The sequence below is a fragment of the Gallus gallus genome, chromosome 4 (assembly GCF_016699485.2).
Source record: "Gallus gallus isolate bGalGal1 chromosome 4, bGalGal1.mat.broiler.GRCg7b, whole genome shotgun sequence".
Lineage (NCBI taxonomy): Eukaryota > Metazoa > Chordata > Aves > Galliformes > Phasianidae > Gallus > Gallus gallus.
Window position 1 is genome coordinate 42853927 of NC_052535.1, and position 21342 is coordinate 42875268.

A 21342-nucleotide genomic window follows, 5' to 3' on the forward strand; every position below is an offset into this window, starting at 1 on the left:
CATTTATTTTATATCTAAATTCCTTACACGATTCAGCTTGTCTGGATAAAACAAAACACTGCTGGTGGTTCTTAAATGGTCAGGAGCTTCTATGTACAGGGCAGTGTGAAGGAATACCTTTCTCCCTGTTCAGGTGGGAGAAAGCTCCCTTTTATATATAGCTTTATTTATTTAATTAGTGCTTGCTTAAACTAAAACAATAATTTGTGTTTTAAGTCAAATTTATTGAGACTGTTTTATTAATGCTAGAACATCAGAACAAAGCGAGGTATGTGCCTAGACCACATATAGGTAATTCAGAGATAAGAGCCATCGGAGCCTAATAAGTAAATGTGAGGGAGAGAATTGTTCACCAGGCAAGCTATCCTTTTTCTCTCCTTCTCAAGGCAACAAGAAACTGCTTCACTTAAAATGCATGAGAATATAAAATTAAATTCATGGAGTTAATATGTGTTTGTATCTGACCCACTGTGTGTGCACTGAGGTAGCAGCAATGTCATTCCTCTTCACAGAACTACGTCAGAGTTGTGGAAGTGTGGTGGGATGAATACAAAGATTATTTTTATGCCAGCCGGCCAGAGACAAAAGCACTGCCCTACGGAGACATATCTGAGCTGAAAAAGTTCCGTGAAGATCACAACTGCAAAAGTTTTAAGTGGTTCATGGAAGAAATAGCATATGATATAACATCGTATTATCCCTTACCACCTAAAAACGTGGAGTGGGGAGAGGTATGTACAGCACATAACATGTATTTATTTTAGGAGCATTCTTTTTAAAGTTGGGAATTCAAAACAGTTGTTACTTGGCATCAGTCTGAGAGGAGACTCTTTGGTTCCTGTTGTACTAATGTAAATGGTACTGGCCAGAGATCTGCAGGGAAACAACCAAAGGGGAAAAAAAATGCTACTTTGAGAGGTGAGATCGTGTTAATTAGCTCAGCATTTCCTTGATGGATTGTTCTTATATCTGTCCCATTCTTCAGTTACGTCTAAAGCTTTTTTCTCCAAAATTGGACTAAAGTTCTTTCTAAAAGAAAAAAAGAAAATCTTATTTATATCAGAGTATTGGCAAAGATTAATAGGTGAAAATCTTTTTTTTTTATGAAGGCTTACAGAATAGATCATGAAATACAGAGAGTCATTCTACGCCTGTTTGCTAGCCTGGGATGTACTCATACCAGTACAGCCTTGGTAAATCCCTGTTCTGCGTGTAATAACTTGATATCATTCTTTAACAGTATTTTCCAGCAGTAATGTACATGAGAGTACAGCATTGCTAAATTAAGGGTGTGGTTACAATTTTGGCATTTTCACTTAGAGAAAATTCAGCAAATGTGACAGTGTCACTTAACTGAGAGACAGAATGTTACTGGTGGATTCAGGCCACCTCACTGAGCTCTGCCCCTTCTGGATTCAAGCCAGTATCTCTTTCCCATTTTCAAATGATGTTTTGGCTTTTTTCAGATGGTTCCAGCCTTGCCCTTTCTCTTCTATCTATTCCATTTTTGTAAATTGTGGAGGTAAAACCAGAAAATATCATCTTGCTAGTAAGGGAGGGATCCTGTGTCCCAGCAAATTCAACAACCACGATGAGATGGACCTGTTTTTCTAACTTCGGAAGAGCATTAGAAAATAGAAGTCTATGCATGTTCATGTGACCAAGAATGTGCCATCTCTAACTTCTCTGAGGAATTAATTAGTGATACAGAGCATGTGGGTGATGGAGTGGGGGTACAGATAGTCTTGTATCTGAGGAGCCAGTCAGCAGTGTCACCTTTATTTCATATCTGACAGCTAACACAAAGCATCAAGTTAGTACATTAGCTTGAGACCTACTTTTAAATTCACACAGAAGGTTAGAAACACTTGTTTCTAACACTGCTTCACTGAGGTGAAAATATTTGAAGAGAATAAAATAATAATGTTTACCTCGTGGGAAGCTGCTGTTGATAAAAGCGAATGGCTGTGGAGAAGGAACAGGAAAGAGTGAAGTTCAGACACCCCTCTGAAGTTTCCTTCAACTCTTCACTGGCTGCCAGTTGTCTTACAGTATATGAGATTTTTTCCCCATATGTTTGTAACACCTCACTAATTGCATTTCCAAACCGTCAGGAAAGGAAGTGTGGGTTTCATCTTCCCCAGCGCTGCCTAGAAGTCAGGGCTGTGCTCTGAGCTCCATCCTCCCAGCTTCCTTCTACAGCCACGAAGGGAGAAAGAGGTTCCTGCAAAGAAAAGAGATTTGGCAAGAATGTTATTCGTGTCTTTACAAAGCTATTTTTTGATCCTTCTGAGAGTAGAATGGGATAATCAGCAGCTGAGGCATGCTTTCCAACAGGAGTTTTACTCTTTATCCTTTTGCCTCTGCCTGCCTCTCACTCGTTTTTTCTTCTTTCCCCCACGTAATTGCTGTTGTAGAACACACTTCTGCACAGCCAGGTCAGGAGACTGTGCTCGGCTGCAGTGTTAATAACTACTGTTTGCAAATTCTCTGCATCAAGTTTATCCCCTCACATCTTCCATAAGACGAGAGCAGTTTAACCAAGCTGCTGCTTTATTTATGAAGATCTGAGAGAGTGAAAATGATTTGGTAGGAGATTGAATAAATTAAAATACTTGGAAGTCATGCACTTCCGTGTCATTAATTTGGAACTGAGCTTCCCAGCTCTAGTTTTATTGGTGTCATTTAACTCATGTAAGAGCCCACAAATTAGTCTGGGCAGGTAGTAGCTCCATCTCCAACACGTAACATCATTATTTAGGTGTCGTATGCAGGTTTGTCCTGTATCTGTCTGGCAGATAGCTGTTTCTGGTCTGAAAGAGAAGTGGGAATTTTCTGAACTCCTTCACACTTGTTTTCCCATGAGATGAACTGAAAGTGCACAACTTATTTTTTTTCCAGATCAGAGGCTTTGAAACAGCTTACTGCATTGACAGCATGGGGCACACCAACGGTGGCTTTGTAGAACTTGGACCATGCCACAGAATGGGAGGAAACCAGGTAAGTGGCTCTGAGGCAAGTCTGAAAGAGAAATACTTGCACTAATGGATAACAGGCCGTGTTTCTCTTAAGCCTGTGCATAAAGTCACTTCCGTGCCACCTACAAAAACAGGAGTTAGAGATTTCTTATAAGCATGCTGGCATTGCTGAAGAACAGGAATCTGAAAGTATCATTACAAACAAAATGCTGTACAAAATGTGGAAGCAAGAACCATACTTTAAAGCAACCATATCACTGTGTTAGAACAAGTGCAACTCTTAGCATTACTGCTGATTTGTCATTTACCCTCATTTAATTATTAATCCTTCAGGAAACAGCTCTCCTTACACCAGCTCACTTATGTGAGTATTGTTTTGCTTTAATGGAAGTATAAAATATTTCTATGCAGCAACTCACCTTCCACCACAGGAGACAAACAATATAAATTTCTCTGCTTTCTTTATGAATTGACAGAACACACTTGCTAATAGATGATTACAACCAGTGCTACTATTGTGTTTGACCTGCATCTTCACAAACCTACACACACTGCTAGGCAAGCATGCTGTTCTGTATTTGCATCTCTTTTTTCAGCTGGATAACTGCAGCACTTGCAGCCTTTGTTTATGCTGTTGTGGACTTGAACCAGGTGGTTTTTCTCACTGCAGTCTGAAATCGCATGCAGGACAGCGCTTTAAAAATCCTATCTGCTTAATTCTCAGTAGGCCTTGGAAACATCTCTTTTATTTTGATATTTAATGCAGAAATTCCCTAAAATACCTTTACTGTAGGTGGTACTCCCAAAGCATGTAGTAATTCGTTCATAAGAAGCAGCTAAGATAATGTTTGTGAATATGTTTTGTATGTGTTAGTTTGATTTCCTCCATATGTAAAATGCTCGAGTTTCCTTGTCTTCACGTGAAATTACTGCCCAAGCCCAAGGACTTGCTACCAAGCCTTTACAAAGATAAGGGGCTTCTTAGCCATCAAATCACAAAAAGGCTTCTAGTTGAAGTTCCCCAAGTAGGTTTCCCTTTGTTGTTGTCATCTGTGTCTTGCTAGGTAAGGTTTTTCACCTTCTAAATCCTAAAGCAAAGTTGTCTGTAAAACTGGGTGTTTTGCTAGCAAAAATATATTACATCATGTTGAATAAAAAGCTCTCCTTAAAATAGGTATAACAGTGGAGAATATTTAGCATGACGGAATTCTATTGGTATTGCATTGTTTCTAAAATGTTACTCTAAGTCCGCTGTTAAGAAGATGCCATCTTATTTTTCTGTAGCTTTTCCGAATCAATGAAGCTAATCAGCTCATGCAGTATGATCAGTGCTTGACTAAAGGACCAGATGGATCCAAAATTATGATTACACATTGTAATCTGAATGAATACAAGGACTGGCAATACTTCAAGGTATGTAACAGACGTATAGGGGAAAAGCAACTGTCATTCACATCTTGTTTTATTACACCTTTTCTATTATTACTCTGCACATATCATAAGATAGAGATCTATGACAAGATTAACTGAAACAAGCAGAGGAAATGCCAATTGCACGTTCCCAGAAATCCATGCTTGCTAGGAAAACTTCCTGTAGGGAGAAGTGTTTTGCAGGCTCTCCTATTTGCTGACTTCTGAAGGAAAATCTTAAAAGCAAATCTGGTACTGCATGTGCTGCCACAGCTATCATAGGAGTTAACACTCTTCTCATTGGCTGTGTTTCTAAAAGCTTTTCATGCCACCACCCTCTCTGCTCGTGTCTTTCTTTTAAGGAAGTTTCTTTATTGGGTGTTGTGAGAAGATGACTTAAATGCTGAGGTGCATTTAGCAGCTAGCGACAATATATCTAATTTGGGATGTCTGTTGAAAGAAGTCCACATAAGAATAGGTGAATGTAGTGTTATTACTCTTTGTCTTTCTGTGCTCTTTGCCTTTTTCAGTATTTCTTTCTCCTGCTCATGAGCCGTTCTCTAAAAACACGCTCTGTTGTGAATTATGGGTGTGGTGCCAGTATAATGCTATTGCAAAATCTATGAATTTTTAATAAAGACTCAGAATGTTGGCTGATACACATGTGAGGGCTGTTACAGGCTATTTAGTAAGCACGTCCATAAGTCCTCTATTAATCTGAGTTCTGAAAGTCTAAGATTACATTTCTGTTAAAAAATGAGACTGAATTGTCTAAGGGTGATGTTATCACTGGGGATGGCCAGTGGCTCTGTAACTTAGAGTTCAGTGTCTGAGACTATCTTCTGTGTTGGTTTTTTCCTTCATTCTACCTACCGCACTGCATACTTATTAGTTCATTAGCTGGTTATCTGTACTGAGCCTGTCTGGAAGCCACTACTGAATGCAGTGAATTATTTTTGTTAGCCTCAAAGCCGCCCCACCTTTCTGTTATTTCCGTAGAGCTCTGAAATCTCAAGCAACGCAATGCTGTTCCTAATGTGTTGTGCCATTTAGGTGGGCAAAGTTTTTTTAAATCCGAAATGTAAAGATCAGTAAGGAGTGTTTCAGTGCCTGCTGACTTTGGCTCTAGTATTAGAATAATATATAGCACTTGTTACCTCTCCAGCCATTCCAGTGCATCCCAGCATGTTGCTTGGCTCTCCTCTAAGCGTTTCATTTATGCGAGATGATCCATTTCCTCCCCAGTGGTACCAATTGTGTAATTGGTTGCTTATTACCACAAGTTATAAGGAAGCCTGGTGGGCACAGTCTGGGCTGCAGAACAAAACACTGACTGGCTTCCAGAAAAAAATACAGGGAGGAGATGAGAGCAAAAGGACCACCAAGAGTGTGTAACCAAGCAGATCTTAAGACTTTGGCACTCTCTGCTGTGCAGCGCAAAGGGTATGACCATTTCTCCTAATGAGGAGTGTGTAAGGAATGAAATGCTTATGAACTGCTGAAAAATGTTGTGGCCTGCTGTTCTCCTGCCAGGAGAAGTCATCTGCCCAGTCGATTGGTTCTGTAATGCTAGTTCAGGTGCCAGTTTGGCGAGCATAACATCTGTGCTTCTGCATTTAGCAGTAGGGCTTTTGGTGACCCGGAACGCAGCTGGGAGAGGTCAGCTCATGGCTTCTGCTCTGACTTCCATTTACCTCTCCAAGCAGCGGAGCCACATGTCCATCCACACCGTGGGCTTGCACATGGAGCTGCCCTAGCATGTGGATGTGCACATGTGTGTACAAGTGATGGGGCAATGGGAGAAAGACCCAGCACTCCCTCATGTGCCAGGGGGAGCACGGGGCAGGGCTGTGCAGCCCCACTGCAGCAGGTTTGCTGCTACTCCCTCACTTGGCACACTGCGTGCAGCTGGGCAGTGGGGCAGCCAGGAGCCAGAGGCTGCTTGGCAAATGGTGAGATTCGGGCGCTGCAGGAAGGGGGGATAAAAGAAACCAAACGTGCGAGTCTCAGCCTGACTGCACTCGACACAATAGGTCTGCAGTTTCTGAAGCTGTCTCCTGTTGCTCTGGAGGCCAGCCTTGCTCTCATCTCCTCTTTTCTTCCTTCAACCAGTCAAACAGGGAGCAAAGTTATTGCTTTTTCCCCAGCGGAGTTATTGTTGCTATATGTGAGGGCTAACCAAAGGAGGATCTGCCCGGCAAGGTCAGCTCTCGTAAAGCTGTCCTCGAGAGTTAATCTTTTGTTTGGGTTATGGGACAGATGAAAATGCTGGAAGCGTTTTAGACACAGTTTTGCTTATTTTCCTAGCAGTTTGTTTCCAATGAGAAATGCAAGGCGTTTCAAGCTGACCTACGTGCATCAAACATTTCATAATACAAAGGATGTGAAAATCTAAGTTTAACAAATAAATGAAGCGAGTATGGGACTGATCTTTTTCAGGGATCCTGAAACCTGGTTTTGTAACTGTAAACAGCTATATTACAGTTGTGAAGAAAATTTTGTCTGTTTTTTGGTTGGTGGTTGTTTTTTTGTGTGTTTATTTTTAATGTCCCTCGTGTTTTTTGTTGTTGTTATTGTTTTTTCCAGAATCTGCATAGATTTACACACATTCCTTCAGGGAAGTGCTTGGATCGGTCAGAAGTCCTACACCAAGTTTTCATTTCAGAGTGTGATTCCAGTAAAGCAACGCAGAAATGGGAAATGAACAACATTCTTAGTGTGTAGATAAACAGAACCTACCTACTGACACGTTCATTTGTACAGGACTGAAAATAGCCTGAAAACTGCTGCAATTATTAACTGTACAGCTCCGAGCCTCCTGACTTGGATGAAGGACATAGATGAACTGTGATTATTACAATAACATGATCATCCGCAGTTAATGTTTACAAAACTGCTTTACCTTAAACTCTGTAGATGTTTACATCTTTTTGTTTTAAGACGTTGGTAACTTACTGCGCTGTTAGCTGTGTTTCATAGGAACATAGTTAAAGGCGTTGTTGTCTTCTTTGGGATTACACTCAGGGGTCTGAAGGCAGTTTTTTTACACAAACTTGAAAAGGTTGGAGTAACCAGATTTTCATAGAACTTGGTGATTATCAACCTGTTGTAAATTTTTATTTAATTTTACATCTTACTAAGCACTGCCACAGGTTATTAGCCAGGGTGGCCTTCTCTCACACTCATGCTGCTTTTTTGGAAGGTGAATTTCAACATATTTAGTGCCTCTTCCGTTTCTCTCTTTCACAAGAAAAGCATTGGTTGGAAATTATACAACGGATGTCAATACAGGCAGGGATCAGCTGTCCCACCCCACTACTGTGTCCCACCCCAGTTACTGTGTTGCTGAAGACGGCTGCTGTTAGCAGCTGGACTGCTTGTCAGTGGGCCACTCTGACAGGCCCCTTTGCTGCAGATGCTCCAAAATCTCACGTCGTGGCCATCAGCCCACCTCTACTCTGGTGTGCACGTGGGGGAGCAGCTTGGCACCTGGTATGGAGCAAGGAGGAGCTCAGCGGCAAGGCTAGCACCAGTGTGGTATGTTGGGTTTGAAAGCACCCTTGCAATTCCAGTCAAGAATATATATGCTCTAACTTGCATACCTTACACAAAAATAAGGATAATTTAAAATAAAAAAATAGATTTTTAAAAAGCTGCACCATTATTTTAAAAAGAAAAAGAAAAAAGAATTCCAGTGCTTCATTTATGTTGTTATTTTAAATGAGAATCACTTAGAGGTAAATTAAAACTTTGAATTAGGAAAATAATCCAACTCATTAACACATCTGCTTGCTTGTTTGAAAAGACATCTGCCCTCTATTTTAGAGTCCAGGCTTACGTTTGAACACAGAAGTGGAAATCTTGAAGCGTTAATTCATATTAATTTTTTCCGTATTTTTTTTTTCATTGGAATCTTTTCCTGAGGGATTACAAACACCAAATACAACCACTTGGTGCTAGAGTGTACAGAACAGAGCGCGAAGAACTTTCTGAAACTGTTCCGAATAGGAGTTGATGAGAACTCCCTCAGGAGTGTAAGTACTCGGAATGAACAGAGAGGTGGAGGAGAAATGACTTATCCTCACTTCCTTATTCAAGATTTGTGACTGTTAGATGTCGACATCAGTGTACTGACTTAGAGTTACGCCTATAACATGTCACACTATTAAGTACGACTAAATATTCCCTGAAATCTAGAATAGCATTGCATGCAGCTTTCATTGGTGTTAACGAGGGTTGTGTATCATATATGGTGAGAGTTTGATCTTTCTAGGGCAGACTGCACTGATATATTAGTTTGGGATCTTTCCTAGTTTCTTTAAACTTCTCATCTATCCTTTCAGAGGTATGAAGAATAGAAAATAAAGGAGGGAGAAACTGGAAAACGGAAAATAAGGGTGTGTGTCAGTACTTGTTCCTTGTGTGTATGAAAACTGACTCCATTTTCGTGTGCTGGGTAGATTAATTTAATCATATTACTATGCATAAGAGAAAGAGTGGTGGCACATAAATTGTGCGTTTTAAATGGGTTTTTTGTGCAATTCATTACAAGCTGACGCTGTGTGCGAATACGCATCTGTATGTGAGACCGAAACCTCACGAAACATGAGATCATAAGAAGCTGTTGCTGTAATGACTTTTTCATACTATAGCTTGCTTGGAAAAATAATAATAATAATAATTCCCATATTCTTGCTTTGTAAGTCGATGATAATATCACTATGCATTTCTACATATTTTATAAATTTGATTTATGCAGATTTTGATACACTGTATGTTTCTGTAGAAATTGTATAAATCTTTCAGAAATTTATTAGGGAGAAATCTGGGAAACATGTATATCTTATGGGTTGCTTGTTTTTTAGGTGAAGTAAATAAAATATTTGAATTCTTGGGTTTACTATATTTTTTACAGAGTAAAAATGGATTATTATCTTTATAGGAACCCCGAATCTCTAAGTCTTGAGAACTTCTGTGTTACAAACTTACCTACAAATATTAAAAGCGTTTTATGTTACTTTTTACCTAGGTACCTTTTGTCATATGTGTGGGGGATGAGTTTTTTGTCCAGAGAAGTCAGACGTGAAGTTCTCACCGTGAGTTGCCATATGAACAGACTTGGATTTTTGTACTACCTGCACTGATCTAATTAGGTAGATTTAATATGCTCACATTAAAAAATGAACGTGAGAGTGATTTCTGAAGTACAACAAAAGGTCCTGGTAAAAGGGAAAAAGAAAAGCAATCTGTACAACCTGTGAGTTTTTTGCAGCGTTGCATTGCTCTGAACAGTCACGTGGATGAAGACTCTTCAGCAAGGTAATGGCGTAGCTTATGGTCTGATGGACCTTAACTGATGACAAATGCAAATTCCTTCCATGAAACAGGTGCACTGTGAGGAAAGGATCAAGGGCTGGAAGAAGGATTGAGAGATTATTTAAACACCAAGACAAAAAGGTATGCATGCATGTTAGATCCCTCCTCATTCTTGTTAAGAATATATTTCACTGAAAAGAAATGTGATTGCTTGAGAGAGAAGCATGCCGTGTGTGAGCTGGAGGGCAGGTAAAGCAGGACAGAGGGCTTTGGGTACCACCGGTCCCATGCATGCGATTGCTCAGTGTGAGGGCAGAACTGCCTCCAGTGGGTTGCCAACTGCAGTGACCAGATACGGAATTCGTGCCCTTTCTTGTGCAAGAAAAATGTCTGCTGGACAAGCAGTCTCACGAGGAGAAGGCCGAAAGGAGTGAAGGGAGGGAGAAGCAGCAGAGCGCTACCTGTATTAAAGAGTCCCTCATGTCAGCACCCAAGATGCATGGGATGGCAACAGCAGCCCTCACTCAGGGGTTACCTGTTAGGGTATCTCATCACCTTTCATGTGATGTTTGGAGTCCTTGTTTCTGAAATAATCAGGACCCTTTTTCTGTATTGAACGAAAGCAAAGAATATTCTCATTTGGGATAGGAACTGAACTTAACAAAAGAAATTTGAAAGTACATACAAGATCAGACAGAAAGTCCAGGTAGCGCGGTAGCCTTGTTTCTCTCAATAGGATTGGTGTGGTCAAGCAGCACGAGGCAGAGTGAAAGGACTGGGCAAGGATGCTTCTCCCCTTCTGGCAATTTACAGTTTGAGGACTTAGAGCTAGAAACTCTGTTTTCTATTCAGTATTCCAGAATTTGTATGGCCACGTTTTGAATCTAGGCAGACACTGTTCATCCATCACATCTGATCACACAAAAAATTTCCAGTTTCCTTAAGAGACACACTGGCACTGAAGTTTGTTCCCCTGCTGAGACAAATCAATGAGATACAGAAGAATGATGGTTTTGCTAATGGTCTTGATTCCCAAGGGAGGAGTTAGTGTTAGGTCAGTGCTGGGTTCAGCTGGCCAGCAGCTGGCTTCAAGATGGCAGTACTGACAAGAATGTCATCACAACACATTTTTCAAAAGACCTTTTGGAAGGATGCGGTCTTTTCTATCAGAAGCTACTTGACCATGCAGTTACAGCTTGCCCATTCAAATGTCATTCCTTCAGCTCTGCTGATGAGCCCACTTTAGGGGTACAACTTTAGCAATAGAGGTTTGGATTAAGAGACTTAGAGAATAGCCATAGAACTTGTACATGAAGGATGAGATTTCCTGGCCAAAGATTTTTCTGATGGCAGACGCTATATTCAGTCCTGGAACAACAAAAGCCTCTTCAGTAATGAGGCCAAAGTTATCTATCTTAGGATATCTGGCTGGAGCAGCCTACAGGTTCACTCACTTATTGCTGGCCTGTGGCAGTTCCTGATTGCACTAAGAGAAAATTGTGTGGACAGAAAAGTCAACTTTTTTTCTTTTACTGGGTAGGTTTCAGTCTCAGGAACATGCCACAGTTAGAAGGGCTGTGAGTCCCACAAAGGCTGCGTGTGTTGGAGAATGTATCAATAAGCTCTACATCTGTGCTCTGTTATGGGATTCTACACACTGAACTCAAAAGGAATTGTGGAGAAGCAGACTGGGCTAAGAAGCAGCTCATATGAGCAGCAATTCCAGAAATGCAGAGGTAGTAGGCAAAGAATTTAGATTTTTTAAGACGTGGAAAGAAATACAAGTCAGAATGAGGCAACAAAGATAAATGTTTGTTAAGGATGGCAAGGCAAGTGAAGCACGTTCTGTGACAGACGCCACCACAGCAAATAAGCTGTCATTGAGCAGTAAGTAGCAGATACAATCTAGTATAACATACAAAGTTCTTCTGATACACCATGATCAAATAGATCAACAGAACATCAGGTGATCAAAGATACAACTCCTATTTCATTCTTTTCTGATTTTCTCTCCATGCCCATTGCTTATTTCTTTGTTGCTATTTGAGTTTTAAAGCCTGTATGTACTGCATTTAGTTCCTGTGTCCGCAGCTGTGTTGATCAAGGTCTTCCTTTTGAAAACAAAACAAAACAAAGAATATGTGCTATGGTCTGTGCTTCAGACCATAGGGTTCTCTTGGGAAAAGTAAGACCAACTTTGTAAGTAGACTTTGTTCAAGAAGTTGGTCTAAGGAAAATGTAACCTTACATTTCTTCAGGAAGAAGGTAATGAGTTGGTAAACAGTTCTTGTTTTTTTCTACTTCTTTTATCTAATAAAGCCTGTTGTGCTGCTTGCTTTTCTATCAAACATCCATTACGTCTTCACAGAATTATTATAGCTCCAGCATCTCCTCCAGAGAAGTATAATGTGGTTTACTGTCCATCCTCATTACCAGTGATATAAACATTAGACCATTTTCCCCTTTGCATGTGTTAGGGGAGCACATATTAACATGTAATATATTTTGTATTAACAGCATATTCCACTTTCTGTTTAAATCCCGCTGCCTTTGCAGTTCTTCACACTGCCTTTGCTGTTCTTCACAGATAACTCTCATCTCTGTTGCAGCTCTGTTCTCCACTTCTCTACAAATCATTCATGTATATATCATGTATATATGTAAAACAGTCTTCACTAGCCCTCAGCCCAACCTCCAGAAATAACCGATGTGTTTTCACGGGTGATTTTCCCCCACTGCTGAAACTGACGACTAGATCCTATTCTGTCCCTGGGTATTAACCAGTCACTTGTTAAGACCTTCAGCGATGGCTTCCTTTCTTTTACAGGGAGTCTGTCAGGAAATTCAGATGGAGTAGACATACTTGATCTCCCTGGCTTCATTTTCACTGCGTGATCCAGGAATTCTCATCTGTGCTATAAGAACTTCATAGCTTGCCATATGGATGTACTGGTCTGAAGTGCTCTGTATCTTCAAGGAATACTTTCTGAAAATTAGCATCATATTTGTGACCTTCCATTCCTCCAGTACTAAGGCAGCTTTAAGTGAAAAAAACATACATAAAGTACAGCTAAAGGTTCAGCCATTTCATCCTTGAGTTTCTTTTAGAACTCTCGGATGAATACCATCTGTCCTGTCATTTCGTTTCAAAACCCTTTACAGTTGGATTTGAGACAGATGCTCCACCATGCCTCCTCCATTAAAAATTCTGTCATGAGAACTTTCTGAAACTCCTCTACAAGGTTTAAAGAAAAGGCTTTATTTTCCTGAAATCTACTCTGGACACTGATTTTCTATCGTAATCATCTTTCGTCCCAAAGGACTGTTTGGTAGGCGTCCTAGTTCTTATGTTTAGGGAAGTTATTAATCCATGTATTTTCTCAGCCTGTCCTGCTCGTATTTTTTCCTGCTGCACGTTGCTACATCTGGTTGTCAAAGTGAGAGTTTCTTCTGTTTTATGGGTTTGGAAATAACTTCCACTTTTTTAACTACGCAAACTCCTGTGGCCTTTTCTGAACATTGTTTTGTTGGGTTTTGTTTTTTGCTTTGATCACTTGCTGGATCTTCCCAGCACTGCTTCTTTCAGTGTCCACAGATGGGCATTATCTGCAGCTCCTGATCTTACACACCGTGCTTTTTAAAGCTTCATTTGAAGGTAGTGATTCCATATGCTCTTTTCCAGTTGCCTTTAATCTGTATTCAGCACCCTTCTTATCCAGAGGGCAACACACTATTCAAAAACATACTGATCATCTTCAGCCACTGCATCATTCCCACTGAGAATTCAGGGCAGGCGATGGGAAGTTTCTACAGGAAAACCTGAGCAGAAGATGTAAAAAATAATACCAGTGTAGTCTCAGCTGCATCCTGTGAAAGAGAACTGTATTGATATGGAAGAGTATTATATGGTATATATGGAGATAAGGACAAAGGTTCTCTAGAACTGCAGAAGCTGTTCTAAGGAGCACACAGTGCACCTTTGGGCTTTCGAGGCCTTCAGAGCTGTGACTTTCAGCACTGGGCTTTCAAATGGAGCGTATTGGTTTAACTATGGAACCTTCAGTTTTCCATGTGGAGATACTGCTAGATGCCTAGATATTATTCATTATATATTCATGCCAAGTTTGAGTAAAAATTTGGGAAGACCATGAAACAGTTTAACTGGTGCTGCTATTAACTCTACAGCTAGTAAGTACCAGGAGCAGGTGTTCTTTTAAAATGCCTCCTCTTCTTTGCAGGCATCTTAACTCTTGGTATGTGAGAACATTCCAAAATTGTTCATGCTGTTTCACAAGCTGTGTTCTTTATGAGAAGTCACTTACAGTGGGGCCAAGGGGAGAGGGAAGGAAAGTGGGGATCAGGGAAGACATCTTTCTGAGCACATCTGTCTGACAGGCAGCCTTCCTGACGTGGACAGCGGGATGTTTCCTAATTTCCTTATTTCTCAGCTAATGAGACAAACCTTCAAAACTTGTTTCAATAGGGTGTTTTGTTTGTTTGTTTGTTTGTTTTGAAGGGGAGGCGGGGGGTGGATGGAAATCCAGGTATGGTCAACTTCAGCACTATAACTCTAAGATTTTTAAATCTGAAGATGATACAGGCAAATACTAGCATAGGGGGAAAACATCAACTGCAACTAAAGGTAGTATGTATGAGAGAGCATGATGTAAAGACAAAAGAAAAGATCCTCTGAATTCCAGAAGCTTAGAATACTTCCCTGGGAGGAGGCTCCCTCCCTCTCAAGCATAACAAGTAGAACAATAATCATGTACAACATTTTATTACAAAATTGTTAAAAAAAAGTAATACAATGAATATACTACAAAATATAAGATCAGCTATTAAGCTACCTCCTTTATTTTACTTAGCTAAAAAAAAAAAAACACCTGGCTATCATTCACTGAATTTCAACAAAACCATTAAATATGCAGAAACATTCCACAACTTCTTCTTTTAAAACTGAACTGTAGCAGCACTCAGCTACTACTTACTTTAGAAATAGAGGTCTCCCTACAAAGAACCACATTACCTATACACAATCTGTACAGATTTTTATACTGAAGCTAACAATGAGCTGCACTTGAGTTCACATTCTTAGCAAAATATTGGATTTCGAGCATAAATCTTTACAGCAGGGCATTCATTTACTCCTCATCCTCTTCTTCTTCCTCCTCTTCCTCATCCTCCTCCTCCTCCTCCTCCTCTTCTGGTTCTGCTTTCTTCTTAGATCCTGCAGGCCTACCTGGGCCCTTTTTTCCTGCATCACTCTTGCTCTTGGCACGATATGCTGCAATATCCTGCAAGAAAGATGCTGCTTAGTTGCTGGTGATGCAACTCTGACGACAATCGTGTACTAGCACAGTGATTTAATGCTGCAGTATATGTGGAGAAGTGGGTTTTCAACCTTAGGACTTCCATGTTTTCCCCTTCTGGTGAGAGAACATACATTAATCCATATAGTTCTATGAATTTTACGGAGGCAGTGCCTTGGAACATGACTGCTTGTTTTTCTAAGTAGGTGACCCATTTTTTCTGTAAGGAAAAGCACTTACAAAATCCTTAGACATATAAAAAAACGCATTCAGCCTACCGCAAGGGTTCCTTGCCACACCTTTCCACACACGTGTATACTGAACTTTGCCAGGCTTCCACATGTGGAATTGTGAACCACATGCAGGTAACGGGCAAATCAGAAGTCATATTTACAGTGACTTCTACAACTGTCATGACTATCAGGTTATTCTGAGTGTACCTTTTCATATTTCTCCTTTAGCTTTGCAGCCTTCTGTTCATAGGGTTGCTTGTCTTTGGCCGACTGTTCAGACCACATTTCACCCAACTTCTTTGCCGTGTCTCCGATAGACAAGCCGGGATGATCATTTTTTATTTTTGGACGGTGTTCGGAACAGAAAAGGAAGAATGCAGATCTGAAACAAGAAATGACGTTTAAGCGAGAGGCTAGCGGAACGTACGCTGTGGGGTTTGTTTAATCCCATAAACACTCACGGTGGTCTTTTAGGAGCGTTGGGGTCCTTCTTCTTTCCCTTCTTCTCTCCTTTGGGAGGAACATAGTTCTTCATCTCCCTGTCGTAGCGAGCTTTGTCTCCCTTGGCCATCTCCTCGAACTTCCCTTTCTCCTTGCTGGACATCGTCTGCAGACACACGCAATGGAGAGGCGCGGGGGGCGGGATCAGACGGAGCCCCGCCGCCCCCACGGCCGCGCAGCAGCCGCCTTTCCACCGGCCTCACCTTCCACCGCTCCGAGCACTTCCGCGAGAACTCGGCGAAGTTGACTGACGAGTCCGGGTGCTTCTTCTTGTGCTCCTCGCGGCACGTCTGCACGAAGTACGCGTACGAGGACATCTTGCCCCGCGGCTTGTTGGGGTCGCCCTTGCCCATGGCGAGCTCGGCGGCGGGTCCTTGCGGAGGAGGGCGGGAGCGGCGCCGTGAGGGCGGCGCTACTACCGGGCGGGCCCCGCCGCGCTCCCGCCCCTCGCCCACCGCTCCGCCCGCCCCGCCCGGGGCCGGCCCTGCCCCGCCGCCCGCCGCCGCCCGCCCGCTCCCCGCCGAGCCCCGCGCTCCCGCCCGCTCCCTGCCCTCCGTGCCGCCCCGCCGCCCTCCCCGCGGCCCGGCCCCTCCCGCCGGGACCCGCCGCCGCCTCCGCGCCGCCCGCTCGCTCCTCCCGCCGCCCGCTCGCTCCTCCCGCCGCCTCGTCCCTCCCGGCCGCGCTCCGCGAGAACCCGGCGGCAGCGGCGGGGGCCGCTCGGCCTTGCCTGGCTGAGGGGGCTTAGCGTTGGCGACGCGGGCCCTTGCTCCCTGCGCGGCTCCTGCGGACTGGTTTCCCGGCGGCGCACTTACAGCCTCTTGTTTTCCACAGCCCCTACCCGCCACAGCAACTTGAGCCGCCGCGCCTCGGAACCCGCCCACCGCCGCCCATTGGCCGCCGCGCCGGTTCAAACTGCCTGCGGCCCCGCCCGGCCCGGCTGCGGCCGCCGCGGATTCGCTCGCCGCGCTGTGACGTCACGGCCGCAGCAGCTCCGCGGTTAGGTCGCGCGCGGGGAGTCGTTAGCTCTCATACTCGCTGGAACCGGTTGGGGTGAGGAGAGCGGGGGGGCGGGGCTAAGGGCGCCGGGCGGCGATTGGTGGAGAGGGACGGTTTAAAAAACCGCGGGGACGGCTGCCATTCGCCGTCGGGATCCGCGCGCGCTGTGATTGGGCGGAGCGGAATGCTGCAGCGTGGTTTAAATATACAAAGCCGCGCAGGGCGCAAAAGGAGGGGAGCTGCGGCCCGAGCGGCGGGTTGCCCCTCTCGGTACGGTAGAGCTCTGCCGTGCTGCCCGTCCGGGGAAGGGCGGGTCGGGGTGTGCGGGGTCTGCTCCCGGGACTGGGCTGTGAAGGGGAACGCGAGGAGGGCGGCAGGTAGAGGGCTGGAGGAGAGGCTCCGGTGAGCGCTCGGTGGTCTTAGGGGAAGCGCCGGGGAGAACGCGGCCTCGTCCGTCTGGGAGAGAAACCTCCGCTTCTGAAGCGATGGTGGCTGCTCCGCTGCGGTTCGCGCCCCTGCTCTGCAGTTTGGGTCCTGCCGATAGTGCTTTCCTTCTGCCCATCTCTCGCTCCTCAGTTAGCATCCCTCCAGATGAGTGTGCTTACAATCGTAGTGCCTTCCAACGCTCCTGCTTCTTACGAGTGTAGTTACAGCGCTGCTGTAGGACAGGCTGTGCTCCTGCTTACAAAGGCTGCTAGGTTTTCAGTGATATTCATCTCTTTCAACTGTAAAAGTAATAACAGCTTTTAAACTGGAGCAGGAAGAGGCCTTGACCTACTCCGGGTATGGGCTGGTTGTGGACATGAGATTGGTGTGCCTGACCCGATCTCCAAAGTCCCTTCTGTTCCAGATCTGCTCAGTGTTAGAAGCACTGAATGAGCAGCATTGATCAGGCCCAGTCATTCAAGCTCATCTTCCTTCATTCTGACAAAGACACGTTCCCATAGAACGTTGCTAATATGGGAACAAATGCTTCCTCTGTCCCTCTTTCATATTAATCTTTCTGTGTTTGCTCAAACCGCAGCCCTGAAAGGCAGCGTCAACTGGAAGAAGTTGCTCAGAACCCTCTTTAAAAGGAGTGTGGTTGGGTGGTGAATTGGCAGAGCAGTGCAGAGGTGTGTGTTCCCTTGGCAGTTGTCAAAGCCTGTCAAGCTGCTTATCTGAGCTCTTATAGCACCTAACTTCTGTGCCTATTCCTTTTAATAGCGCGTAACCTACAAACAAAGCTTACACTTATCTTCTAAAATAAACATTTATGCAGGGTATGTCCTGTGTTCCAGTATTTTATTGCCGTAAACCAACCCATTACCTCTCTGTAGTGAAATAATGCTGTCAGTTCTGTAGCAGTGAACTCGGTGAAGGCCTACCCACTTTGCAAGGAGTGCTTTATTTCTTTATGTGTGGCCTTTACAAATGGTTTTACTTCAAGTATTACTTGGAAAGCTTGACTTTGTTTAGTGAATTTAGCTGCCAGATGGTTGTTCATTTACTTTGTGGTGAACCACCTGTGTATGACAGTTTCTTGCAGAGTGTTTTCTGGTTAATGAAGTCATTTTGTAGCAGATCCTAGAATACTAATGTATTCAGAATGAATCATCATACATTAGTAGGTCTGATGTAAAAAAAAAACACTTTTTTGTTCCCCAGACATACCCACAACTCTCCGTATCAGGCCATTTAAACAAGAACAAAGTAGTACTGCCTCCTGCATGTTTTACAGCTACAGGAAAATGTAGATTAACTCCATCAAAATCAGTTCTGCTTTTGATTCCTCACTAATGCCATTGACGGGACAATGAATTGCTACACCAGCTTTTGGGGAACAGTTCTCTAAATACCGGTGCTTCTAAAGTAGTGTATCATGAACTCAGGGAGTGTGTTGCTGAAAAGCAACCAGGACTGTTAGAGGCATCAGAGACAATTCCTAATAGTGGAAAGCAGGGTAGGATATTGCATATCTTACCCTTATAAATAAAATACTCTGACAGTTCTTAAAAAAATCTATGTAAGACTTTTTTATATTCTTTCTCTTAATATTAGTATCACAAGTTCATGTAAAAACATGACTTTGCAACAGTCACTGGAAATTATGGGATACAATTGCAGCAAAGTTTTTTCTATTGCATTGTTTCTTATCTGCTCTCAAGAAAACAGTTGTGGAAAAGCAGGTAGGGTGAGAAAGTATAATTACTGGCATGGAAAAAAATGAGACCTGCCTGTCTTTCAAATGATTTAATCAAATGGTTTAAGGAAGCTGTTTCAAGTTTTGTTCTGCATTCTTCTTAAAACATCCTCTGCCTAGATTATCTTCTCCGAAAAAGAAAGCTTTTGTACAATTAAATATAAAAATGGAAGGTCACATCATGCTGTGTCACGTAACATAGGGCAGCATAGCAAACCAAACAGTTGTAGCCTTTAACATCTGTCCATCCTCCAACAAGGAAGGCAGTATTGAAAATTTTCCATGCTTGAATATGATACTGGAAGCTTTCTGCAGCAGTGCTGATGCTGAAAGCTCCATGCAAGAATAGTGATTTTCAAAAAGCTGTCAGTTCCAAAACCGTCTTTCTACAGAACCATCATACTTGGAAAAGTGTTTCTCTGCGTGCCCAGTTCCACAATAAGCTGTCACTCTTTTTTCGTTATACCATACTGTTCCTTTTCAGACAAAACCACAAATTCTGTCTCAAGAGATTCCATCGCTGCTGCTTTTCTTAAGCAGTGATCTATGTAGTATTGACTTTGGTCAGTCCATGTGGTTAATTTATGGATGACAGTTGTGGGTAAGAAGCATAAACTCCAGGACTTCAGGCTTACTTCTAGTTGAATAATTCAACTCATGAAATGACTGTTAAGTTTTATAGTTCCCTGTTTTCAAGCCATTTTGTGTTTCTAATCTGCTCCACAATTGCAATTTTGAGTGCTATTGTTAACTTCACTTAATCTTCAGTAAACTGTCTGCAGAAAGATAAGCAGTGCAGTGCCTAGAAATGTTGGGTAGAAAAAGACAAAAAGAACAAGGGGGCAAGAGTAGGTCACAGAGCTGAGAGATTAGTTTAAAGAAGAGTGTGGTGGACAACAAAAATGAGTGCAATAGTTTACTCCTGGCTTCTGAGACCACTGCCTTCAGCTTTTCTGAGTGTTGTTATTAGGGAATAAAGTGATGAAAACCTCTTCTTTGAATCTTAATTAACGTTTCGATCAACAGATCTGCTTGGAGCAGATGTGATTCAGGTGAGGGAACTGCAGACCCAATTGCATGACCAAAACTCAAGCTTTTATTCTGGTGTAAGCGTATGTATGATGACAGTGTCAGTTTAAATTCATTCCTCTGTATGAAGTGGGCCTTCTGTCTCTCCCCAGAGACTCTGCTATTACCTGAATTCCTGCATGGAGTGCACCATAACGTAGCATTAATGGCAGTGAAATTGGAAAGTAATCATTCTTGATTAATTGCAGTCTGCAGTTGAAATGGTTTCTCTTACAGATGTGAGAAGTCACTGTTTACTGGATGAATAATGAAAGTGAGTTATAACCACTCACGCTTTTAATATCACCTAACTAACTGCACAAATAGCACTGCAAGCTGTTGAAAGGCAAAGCAAATTCAGCTTTAGATTGTCAGCATTTTTTGTTGTAGGAAATTGCAAGTTTAAAATCCAAGACGTTAAAAGCATTTAAATAGGTCACTGCTTTAGAGCTCTGTTTCTACTGTGAGTTATGAGGTCTACAGACAACAGCTATGTTTTTGGGCCTGTTTCATATGGGTGTCTCTTGTGCCCCATGTAGGAGCTGTAGGATTAAAAGCAAAATGTAGGATTACCTAAACTGTTGCTTATCTAATCTCAAAGCAACGCTCCGTTTGCTGCAGTGTTCCAAATATAAGCAGTTATTTTCTTTGTACTTTGATGAAAATGTATATAACTGCAGCAGGCCAAAAGTTCTCTAAGCTGATATGTCAGTCCATAAGGAATTATGTTTAAAGTAACATATGAGATATTAGAACTTTCTCCCTTTCTATAGCACGGACACAATATATATTTTATAAAAATGAAAAACACTAAACATAACAATTTTATTACATGTGCTATTGTAAAGCCTGCATAACCAGTTAAGCAGCTCATAGGCAAACAGTGGCCTTGGTACAGCAGGCTGTTGTAGTCTGAAAGTTCAGTAACTTGTTTTGACTTCGTGCTGTGTACCAAATACTTAAAACAAAGACAGCCTGCATTACACGCTACCAGGGACAGCTGCAGAGCAGAGAGTGAAACTGAAGTGGTCATATGATAGGAAATAAACACAACAAATCTCTCTTGGTACTGATGCAGATAATATTAGGAACACCAGCTGTTCCTGGTCGCAATAATTGTTATATTTCAGTGATTTTTTTTCAATCTTAATCCGAATTTCATTTATGTATTTACATTCAAAGAAATACTCATGTAAGATTATTCCCCTTTAGATCTTAATACACTTCCTTATGTTTTGCTGTATTGTTCATCTCTTTTTACAGATATGAGAAGAAAACGGCTTTCTTTTCCCTTCTTCATCTGTTAGTTTCACAGGCAGTATAAAGGGACTTCAGAATGTGATTAG

General features: G+C 42.5%; 2 protein-coding genes and 1 long non-coding RNA gene across 7 annotated transcripts in view; 1 reads left to right on the top strand and 2 right to left on the bottom strand.

The window, feature by feature from the left end:
- Positions 1-9293, top strand: part of GALNT7 (polypeptide N-acetylgalactosaminyltransferase 7) — a 69818-nt gene extending 60525 nt beyond the window's left edge. For all 5 annotated transcript variants that reach the window (XM_040699127.2, XM_040699125.2, XM_015276540.4 and 2 more), the window contains exons 9-12: positions 513-731; positions 2902-3000; positions 4263-4391; positions 6975-9293. In XM_040699127.2, the coding sequence (XP_040555061.1) occupies positions 513-731; positions 2902-3000; positions 4263-4391; positions 6975-7112 (585 nt within the window). In that variant the 3' untranslated portion in view covers positions 7113-9293. The remainder of the gene's footprint in view (positions 1-512; positions 732-2901; positions 3001-4262; positions 4392-6974) is intronic.
- Positions 737-2224, bottom strand: LOC107051748. The gene is made up of 2 exons (XR_001463607.2): positions 1932-2224; positions 737-1029 (listed from the first exon to the last, which is right to left on the bottom strand). It is a non-coding gene; the product is annotated as an uncharacterized LOC107051748 (long non-coding RNA).
- A 5175-nt stretch (positions 9294-14468) lies between the features above and the next one.
- HMGB2 (high mobility group box 2) lies at positions 14469-16616 on the bottom strand. The gene is made up of 5 exons (NM_205486.2): positions 16478-16616; positions 15954-16123; positions 15711-15856; positions 15457-15631; positions 14469-15001 (listed from the first exon to the last, which is right to left on the bottom strand). The coding sequence occupies exons 2-5, from the start codon at positions 16101-16103 to the stop codon at positions 14849-14851; spliced, it is 624 nt and encodes a 207-aa protein (NP_990817.2). The 5' UTR covers positions 16104-16123; positions 16478-16616; the 3' UTR covers positions 14469-14848.
- Between the last annotated feature and the right edge of the window lie 4726 nt (positions 16617-21342).

Excerpts from the sequence above, each read along its gene's own strand:
- HMGB2 (NM_205486.2), bottom strand. The coding sequence starts at position 16,103 with ATGGGCAAGGGCGACCCCAACAAGCCGCGGGGCAAGATGTCCTCGTAC. Across the intron at positions 15,857-15,953 it reads AGTGCTCGGAGCGGTGGAAG|ACGATGTCCAGCAAGGAGAA; the intron begins GTGAGGCCGGTG and ends GTGTGTCTGCAG. Across the intron at positions 15,002-15,456 it reads TAAAGGAGAAATATGAAAAG|GATATTGCAGCATATCGTGC; the intron begins GTACACTCAGAA and ends TCTTTCTTGCAG.